The 10,101-nt window shown below is 37.5% G+C and overlaps 1 protein-coding gene across 1 annotated transcript in view; it reads left to right on the top strand.

Annotated features, from left to right (window-relative positions):
- LOC107698739 (S1 RNA-binding domain-containing protein 1-like) overlaps positions 1-10,101 on the top strand; it is a 62,944-nt gene that overhangs the window by 20,520 nt on the left and 32,323 nt on the right. The window contains exons 13-14 of the mRNA XM_016499839.1: positions 2,739-2,829; positions 3,644-3,751. Coding sequence (XP_016355325.1) covers positions 2,739-2,829; positions 3,644-3,751 — 199 coding nt within the window. The remainder of the gene's footprint in view (positions 1-2,738; positions 2,830-3,643; positions 3,752-10,101) is intronic.

Raw genomic sequence — 10,101 nt, forward strand, 5'->3', positions numbered from 1 at the left:
ATATGGTTTAAAACGCATGATTTCAGCGCGATAAACATGATAATCAGAACCAAAACAGATGTTTTTAGCAGATACCAGCTGTAATGGCGCAGCTCTATTCTGGAAAAGAGGGTGGGGAGCCGCAGCTAATTTGCATTTAAAGACACAGGCCCAAAAAAAAGGCGTGTTTCTGCTTCCACTCAAAATAGGCATTTTCAAAATGCTATAATAAATGATCTGTTGAGTATTTTGAGGTGAAACTTCACAGACACATTCTGGGGACACCAGAGACTTATATTACATATTGTAAAAAGGGGCATAATATGTATTTTTAGTTTCTATATTTTTAAAGTTGATGAAAGAGAGTGTCTGATTGACAGGTGTGATGAGAATGCCCGTTGTGGCCTCTCGGTGGGAGGAGCGGCACGCTGTGCCCTGTGTGTGCCCTGCGCCCTGCGTCCTGATCGGCCTTGCGGGTGTGTGTCAGGTGGCATTGCCATGTTTTGCCCTCTGCCCCGCACCCCGCAGCAATGCAGACCCAGCTTGACTGTGACAGGTCTGTGGGTGTGGAGTCACATGACCTGCCGGGCTCTTGAGGTGTCTATTGCAATTAGACTGCCTCTCTCAGGCTGACAGAAAACGGCAGCCGTATTGTCTAAGAGGAGAGGGGAACAAGGTGATGAGTGCAGAAAAATCAAAGAGGAAAAAAATGGGGGTCCACAGTATCACATACGTCCCTGACATATCTTCTTCCTTTTTTCTTTCCTCAGGTCAGATTCTGCACACAGATGTGGCGGATGTGGCGTGTCCTGCTAAACACAAAGAAGCAGAAAACCTGCGCCATCTTATGTTCAAACACAGGTATTGCAACCACAACGATAACTGTTTTTTATGCTTAAGGCTGCATTTATTGAATCAAAATACAGTAAAAACAGCAATATTGTGAAATATTATTACAATTTAAAATAGCTCTTTTATATTTTAATATATTTAAAATTGTAATTTATTCTTGTGATGGCAAAACTAAATTTCAGCTGTTTTAGCTACCAGTATTTTTTGCTTCTTAATATTTTTGGGGATACGATTCAAAAGTTTGGGGTAAGAACGTTTAAAAAAAATAATGAAATAATACATTTATTTAGCCAAATTTATCAAAAGTAACAGTAAAGACATTCATAATGTTACAAAAGTTTTCTATTTCAAATAAATGCTGAATCCTGAAAAAGCACTGAAGAATGGAGTAACGGTTCCTGATATTTCTGCTTTGCCATCACAGGAATAAATTACATTTTAAAATATATTTAAAGTGTAAAACAGTTATTTTACATTGTAATAATATTCTACAATGTTACTGTTTTTACTGTTTGTTTGTTTGTTTTTTTCCGTTGAAATAAATGCAGCCTTGGTGAGCATAAGATACTTCTTTAAAAAGCTCTTTAAACATCTTAAATATTTCAAACTTTTTACCTATAGTGTGTATATATTTGAGTAACTTAATTTTTTTCCCCCACAGCTGCCAAACAATTGTAATAGGAAATGGCAAAGCATGCAGGGAGACTGAGGCCTTCTTTACAGACCTAATTAAACAACGCTTCTTCAAGCCCCTCGATGTGTCCTACTGGTATGACATTTCCCTTTTTTAAATTACAGAGCAGAGCAGTGAGCAGTACAGCAGATGTTGTTCTTCTGAGAGTTGCTGAGCAGTTATTGGCTTTGGTGTAGAGATGAAAACTGCATTTGTTTGAGGTCACATCAAGCTCCTGTACAGTCTTAGTGCAATTGCAACTTGAAATTTGAAAATGTTTTATCAATAAACTCCACTAAGAGTGAAAATAGCAACTGTCAAGCAAGGTACGCAGAAAAGGAGCAAAGGAAATGGTGCCGGTCTGGAATGTGTTACTCTTGCGGGTTTTAAATGGTATCTGGACCTTGTTTGACTGTCTCTAATTAAAAACAAATATTTCTCACCGTCCTTCAAACCAAACCAGTCCGATGTGTTCTCATCCAACCCAAATAAAGACTAGATCTGGGATTGTCTCTCTCTCCATCTAGCTAGACTCGTGTTTGTTGACTTTTGGTTCTGACTGGAGAGCTGCCCAGAACCGTCAAAATGCTATAATAAATGATCTGTTGAGTATTTTGAGGTGAAACTTCACAGACACATTCTGGGGACACCAGAGACTTATATTACATATTGTAAAAAGGGGCATAATATGTCTCTAATGAACTTTTGACTCTTAATGAACTGTAATTATTTTTAGTTTAGTGTAGCATATTTTGATGAAGTAGAGTATCTGATTGGCAGGTGTGATGAGAATGCCCATTGTGCCCTCTCGGTGGGAGGAGCGGCACGCTGTGCCCTGTGTGTGCCCTGCGTCCAGGCGACTGATCGGCCTTGCGGGTGTGTGTCAGGTGGCATTGCCATGTTTTGCCCTCTGCCCCGCAGCAGCACCACATGCAGACCCAGCTTGACTGTGACAGGTCTGTGGGTGTGGAGTCACATGACCTGCCGGGCTCTTGAGGTGTCTTTTGCTATTAGAGTACCTCTCTCAGTCTGACAGAAAATGGCAGCCGTATTGTCTGAGAGGAGAGGGGAACAAGGTGGAGGCGATGAGTGCAGAAAAATTAGAGAGGAAAAAAATGGGAGTCTGCAGTACCTTCATGATGATAACATATTGTTAAGTTGATGTCCACATAAAATCTAGTCACATACGTCCTCTGCTGTCCTGACATATCTTCTTCCTTTTTTCTTTCCTCAGGTCAGATTCTGCACACAGATGTGGCGTATCTCCATGGTCCTGCTAAACACAAAGAAGCAGAAAACCTGCGCCATCTTATGTTCAAACACAGGTATTGCAATCATAATGATAACAGTTTTTAATGCTCATTAAGGCTGCATCTTTTCTTTTTTTTTATTAAAATACAATAAAAACAGTAATATTGTGAAATATTATTACAGTTTAAAAGAACTGTTTTCCATTTGAGTGTATTGTAAAATGTAATTTATTCCTGTGATGGCAAACCTGAATTTTGAGCTGCTTCAGCTATCAATGTTTGTGCTGATTAATATTTTTGGGGATACACTACCATTCAAACATTTGAGGTAAGAAAAAAAAAATTATAATAATACTTTTATTTAGCAAGGACACACTAAATTGATCAAAAGTGCCAGTAAAGATATTTATAATTTTACGAAAGATTTCTATGTCAAATAAATGCTGTTCCTATGAACTCTCTATTCATCAATGAATCCTGAAAAATGTAGCGTTTCCACAAAAATGCTTAATCTTTTCAACATTGATAATAATAAGAACCATTTTTAATATAATAAATGAGCGTCAAATCATCCAATTAGAATGATTTCTGTAGGATCATGTGACACTGAAGACTGAAGTAATGGCTCCTGAAAATTCAGCTTTGCCATCACAAGAATACATTAAATTTTAAATTATATTTAAATAGAAATCTACTTTTTTTTTTTTTACGTTTTAATATTTCACAGTATTGTTTTTACTGTTTTTTATTTGTTATTATTGAAATAAATGCAGCCTTGGTGAGCATAAGAGACATCTTTATAAAGCTCTTTTAAAAAATCTTAATTATTGCAATTTTTTGACCTGTATTGTGTATATATTTGAGTAACTTTAAAAAATTTTTTTAACAGCTGTCAAACTATTGTCATAGGAAATGGCAAAGCATGCAGGGAGACTGAGGCCTTCTTTACAGACCTAATTAAACAACGCTTCTTCAAGCCCCTTGATGTGTCCTATTGGTATGACATTTTCCTTTTTTAAATACAGAGCAGATGAGTGAGCAGTACAGCAGATGTTGTTCTTCTGAGAGTAGCTCAGCAGTTATTAGCTTTGGTGTAGAGATGAAACCTGCATTTGTTTGAGGTCACATCAGGCTCCTGTACAGTCTTATTGCAATTGCAGATTGAAATTGGAAAGTTTTATCAATAAACTCAACTAAGAGAGAAAATAGCAACTGTGAAGCAAGGTACGCAGAAAAGGAGCAAAGGAAATGGTTTCGGTCTGGAATGTGTTAAAAATGTTTTTAAATGGTATCTGGACCTTGTTTGACTGTCTCTAATTAAAAACAAATATTTCTCACCGTCCTTCAAACCAAACCAGTCCAAAGTGTTCTCATCCAACCCAAATAAAGACTAGATCTGGGATTGTCTCTCTCTCCATCTTGCTAGACTCGTGTTTGTTGACTTTTGGTTCTGACTGGAGAGCTGCCCAGAACCGCTCTGAAGTGGCCGTTTATGGCGTACACTGATGGCGGTTTTCATTACAGCTCTCCGCATCCCTCAGCGCAGCTCAGATTGGTTGCCAGGTCTGCCTCAGTAGTTCTCAGCAAAGCATGATGTGTCAAAATTGACATCCAAGGCGTTCCACAAGTGGATCCATTTCAACCTCCATTCTAAAATGAAAGTGGAAGATTTGAGATCTCCACATTGGCAGTGCAACATCGACTGCCATGCCAGGGTGTGCCAGACAGTTTGTTTTCTGTCATGGTAGTCACAGCCAAGTATTTGTAGAAGCAGGGTGCTAGTTGAAATAAATTACACTTATAAAATTGCATACTTAAATGTTCCCTTAAGTGGAGAAATTGATCTAGTATCTTTAGTTGTGTGAAATGCTCAGACACTCCGCAAAGAAAGAATATCAAGTGGTTACATTTGTATGAAAGCATTATTTCATATTTTACAAAATCAGAGTCTGGTGGTGTACACTGTACAGTATCATATGAAAGTAGTTAGTTAAAAGAGACATACAATATATGCCTATTTTAATATACATTTTATTTTAATTTCTATTCATATTTTACCTTAATGTCCACTTATAAAAAAAAATGTATTAAAAATAATGAAATATTCAAATAATTTTTATGCCAGTTTTTCACAGTTTGTCTGACTTTTGAAGTTTCCTTTTTTTTTGGTACTTGCCTCTTACTGAACTCTTACTGAATAATTCCATTGTACACTTGTAAACATACATAGATCTGACTGACTTTTGTGCATTGTACACTACCATTTAAAAGTTTGGGCTTTTAAGTACCAGCATTTTAGACTTTGTAATGTTTTTAAAATAAATCTCTTATGTTCATCTAGACTGCATTTATTTGAAAAAAAAAAACAAAAAAAAAAACAGAAATATTGTGAAATATTATTGCATTTTAAATAATTGTTTTCTATTTTAATATATTTTAAAATTTAATATATTGCTGATTTTTTTAACAGTAATTACTCCAGTCTTCAGTGTAACATGATCCTTCAGAAGTTATTCTATGCTGACTTGCAGCTCAAGAAACATTTTTATAAGTATCAATGGTGTTGATGGTTGTGCTGCTTCATTTTTATTCGAAACTGTGATACTTTTAAAAAAAAAGATTTTTTGAACTTCAAAAGAACATCTTTTGTAACATTGTACCCGTAAATGTATTTTTTTAAACAATTTAATGTGTCCTTGCTGAAAAACTGATCCCCAACTTTTGAGTGGTAGTGTAGATATGTTTTAGGTATATGTGTGTTTGGAAATATGCGAGTGTTTGTTTTTCCAGCACATCATTCCCTTTGAAAGTTCATCTCCACAGTGCACTTTGTACATAGTCAATTAAACCAGCAGCTTCATTTGCACTGTCTGCTATCTGTCTTCCCACTCTTCAGCTTGTTCAGGCATAAAACATCATCTGTTGCCTCCATCTACCATCACTCGCTCCCTCCTTCTGTCCCGACGTTCCCGCTAGCCGACTCCTTTCCTTTCTTTCGCCTGTCTGCTCCAGAGGATTGACAGGCAGTGCTGGCAGACTGTATGCGGTAATGTGACCGCATTCAACGACCTGGTGCTCTTCCTTTAAATGAAGGGGGATTCTTGCCTGTTAAATTGGTGGCATTGTTCCTTGCGAAAGGCCGGGTTAAACACTTACCTCTTGACATTTTCTTTTGGTTATTTCTATAATAATGCCTTTTTTTGGCTGAGGCCTTGATTGTTTTTTGTTTTTTTAAGAAATAGGAAAATATTGTCTTCACACAGAAATTTACTTGTGTGCAAGAGCGTAGAGTTACTGTAAGTAATACATTAGTGTATCCACCTCATTTTTAACATAAGAACTGATGCACTTGGATGTGTAAGGCTTATTTCAGCTCTACAAAAACAATCTGTTTTGCTGTTTGATATTGCAAACTGGTATTTGTTATTGTAATTCACACTCACATGGAGCCGAACATAACACGCAAGATGTGTATACATACAAACACACACACACTACACACACACACACACACACAGCATTAACTAGTTTGTTAATGCTGTCACATTTTCCATATTTAAATCAATTTGAATGTGTTAAATGTGTGTATATATGGTGTAGGTCTTATTTTTAATTAGTCTCTATCGGGATTGTTTGCACATTACCTGTGCTGTACATTGACCAGCTCACATGTGTGATGAAGAGTTGCCCTCTCTTTGAACTTTGTGGTTGTGTGCTCTAGTTGAGTCTGCTCCAGTATGTTAGCTGTGAGATTTACACCATGCTTTGAGCCTCTCCTCTGAAACCCCACTGTGTTGCGCCCTCCTCTGGCCCAGCACTCTTTACCGCCTGGTTCTTTTATCCTTCTAGACCGCTACAATGATTTAAACGGATTTGAATTATGAGTAAAGGTACAGATAATTAGCTTTGAACTGGGAGGTGGGAGATTCCTGGAATACAATGTCGGACTGTATGTGTGTTTTATCAGTATTGGTGTGTGTACACTGTATTTTTACTTCTCATGACTAATACATGCTCAAAGGGCCTCTAACATGAACCAAATCCAAAATGACCCAATAAAAGTTGACCTTGGTTGGCATGGCATCTTTATGCTGCTGGAAGAAACCATTGGCGCTTTGGTCATGGATTTGTCATAGCTATGTTGTGCAGATTTGGTTTAGGGGTTCATTACGTATTCTGTGCCATACAGAATTGATATTTGTTCATAAAATGTTGAGTTTGGAGCCATTGCACTCCTATTTAGTGAGTGTGATTTGTCCATTCTGTATTATATATTGTCTCCCTTCTAAGGAACATGTTTAGAAGGTGCTGCTCTGACTCCAGTCATTGCTGCTGTTTGGCCCTGACTTTGCCTCTCACCCCTGAAGGACAAAATGACATGTATCTTGCTTAACGAGGGAGCCTGTAGTGTTCCTGACTGTCTGGACAGTGATCTTGATACTGAGCTATGGCTACAGACTGATTGGACAGCGCTGTCAGTTCTTAATGTTGAAGACAGCGGCAGTGACCACCCTTCTCCCCTCAGGCTGGCTCTCTGCCACCAGTCGTCCAGTCTCTGGTCATTAGGCTCACTTTGCAGGGGAACACAGAATTACAGGAGCTCTCTACTCTATTCCTTTTTGTTAATTCCTTCAGTGCACACTGTTGCTGGGATCAGTTGTTAAGCATCACCTCTTCAGTCTTAACAGGAAAGAAATTACCACTTTCTGTAAATTATGAATAGAAGACTCATCTTTACTGTGAAGTTGTTGTTGTTGTTGTTATTAATAATAATAATAATAATTATTATTATTATTATTATTATTTCACTTTACCATGAATAAGCTGGCTGTAAAGGGCATGAATTGTATTATAATTGTATGGGCATATATAAGAAATAAATATATAACAAAAAATACATTACATAAATATAAGCTAATAATAATAATTTAAGCTTATTATGATTATTATTTTACTTTACCCGAAGCAAACTGACTCTAAAGGGGATGTACAGTATTATAATATATGACATATATAGGAAAAAAAAAAATATATATATATAGTACATGCCCTTTACATCCAAAGTGCTGCTGGTAAAGTGAAATCACTCTTTGCTGTAAGGTCTTGGATGACTAGAGTTTTGCATCAGGGAAGTTTGTCCTTTGAGGAGGATTCTGGGTAGGGTGATTAGGACAGTGAGGAATGAGGCGGAATATTTGCCAGTCACAGGCCCATGGCTAATGGCTCACTGAGGGATAGATGTCCGCATCACAGAGGACAGCCAAAACCAGTGGCTCCACGAGCAACTGTCTTGAGACCGCTAATTTTGATTGACTGCTGTTAATATATTGACATTTATGTTAATGTCTGTGCTTGGTTGACAGTGATGTGTCTTTTATTGATGTTATTGTGCCATCTTATATTTGCTATTAGATTTGTCTTAGCATCAAAGAGTAAAGCAGTCAGGATTTCAATTGAGTAGTATCTCTGTTGATCTACAATACATCCATTCCAAGTAGATACAATAGTTTTTGGAAATCCTTTTTTAAGTATTATATCTGTTAGGAAACACTCACTGATTCATAATAAAGCTATAAGACACTACACAGGCCATGTGTTAAGGTGAATTTGTTACAGTTGAAGAGATTTTATTAGACAATATGAAAATGGTAATCCCAATATGTGTTCAATCAGTAGTTAGATTTATAATAATCACAATAAACAATTCAAGTAAGTTTGTTTGCCTAAATCTAGGCTGTTTAAGGAGAAAAGGAGTTAAACAGGAGTTTTAAAAAGGAGTTTTCTATTTTAATGTATTGTGTTACATAAACTTTTGTTTCTGTGATGGCAAAGCTGAATTTTCAGCATCATTACTCCAGTCTTCAGTGTCTCATGATTTTTCAAATATATAGATAATAAGAGATTTTGGCATCTATGTTATGAGTTTATCAGACATGCAAGCTTCTTGCATTTAACATAAAGTTTCCAGAAGAATGGACATGAATACTGCAATGTCACTTCAAATCCGCCTAGTGCTGATTGATCTGTGGCAGTCAAGGATGAGATCAAGCATGCAGTCCACTTGAAAGTTTTCATTGCCTTAAACCCAGATGCCAAATCCCCATTTGTCAATTTCTAATCTAATTGTCTCTTGTGATGTCAGAACAACTGGAAGCAATCCGCACCAGTGAAGTTTTTAACATGCTGCACATTTCATGCCTCATTTACTTGTGTTTGGCCATTTTAGGTCATAGTTTATAGCCCTTGGAGTACAGAAAAAGAAAATGCAAGAAACATCAAAACATGGAAACCTCAATTCCACATCTGCATGTATGAACTAGGCTTCCAGTGAAACTGGTCTTGAAAATTAGGATATGGAAACCTCTGGGATATCCATTTTGTGGGCTACACTTGCGTGTTTTGAATTGCTAGATCCAGTTCACAGTGTAAACCATCAAATCTCCACAATATTCTTGGTTAAGGTTCTTGAGTTTAAGGCTACGTCCACACGAAGCCAGAGCTTTCCCTATCCGATCTTTTTTTTTCCCTCGTCTCAATAAATATCTGCGTCCACACGAAACCAAAAAACCGACACAAAACGATGTAGTATACATGCCAGACCAGTATGTGGCATTGTAATTCTGCCACAGAGATGCACTAAAAACAGAGAAAAAGACTTGGACTATGCGCATAAACCTTGCGCGCGGTATACAAACGAACATGGAACAATACATTTATTAATCAGTGTTAATGTTAGTTAATAAAAAGACAATCGTTCAGTGTTTGTTCATGTTTTTGTTGCTGTTACGTGACGTAGCGGTGTCTGACTAGGGGCGAGACGTGGGCTGATGACGTCATCGTTTCAGAAAATATACGGATTCGCTGTCCACACGAAAACGCAAGGGTGGCGTTTTCAGATTTATCCACTCTGGCACCCGGTTTAAAAAAATATCGGTTTCACTCTCCCAAAACGCCGTATCCGTGTGGATGAAACGCCTATATGATACAACATTTATGCGTATACAGCTAAACGTGTCTCCGTGTGGACTGGGCCTAAGGCTTGGACACCAACATGTATCCAAAACCCCCTCTACTGGTTCCTGCACAGGAAAACATCCAGTAACCTGGCCTGCTGACACTCTCTGCTGCAGTTCTTTGGGTGTTTAAAGGGGTCATATGATGCTGCTAAAAAGAACATTATTTTGTGTATTTGGTGTAATGAAATTAAGGTTTAAGTTTCAAAAAACACATTATTTTCCACATACTGTATATTGTTTCTACTCTATGCCCCGCTTTTCTGAAACGCGTAAATTTTTGCAAAGCTCATCGGTCTGAAAAGCGAGGTGTGCTCTGATTGGCCAGCTATCC

Source organism: Sinocyclocheilus anshuiensis, unplaced genomic scaffold (assembly GCF_001515605.1).
Source record: "Sinocyclocheilus anshuiensis isolate Anshui unplaced genomic scaffold, SAMN03320099.WGS_v1.1 scaffold1015, whole genome shotgun sequence".
Classification (NCBI taxonomy): domain Eukaryota; kingdom Metazoa; phylum Chordata; class Actinopteri; order Cypriniformes; family Cyprinidae; genus Sinocyclocheilus; species Sinocyclocheilus anshuiensis.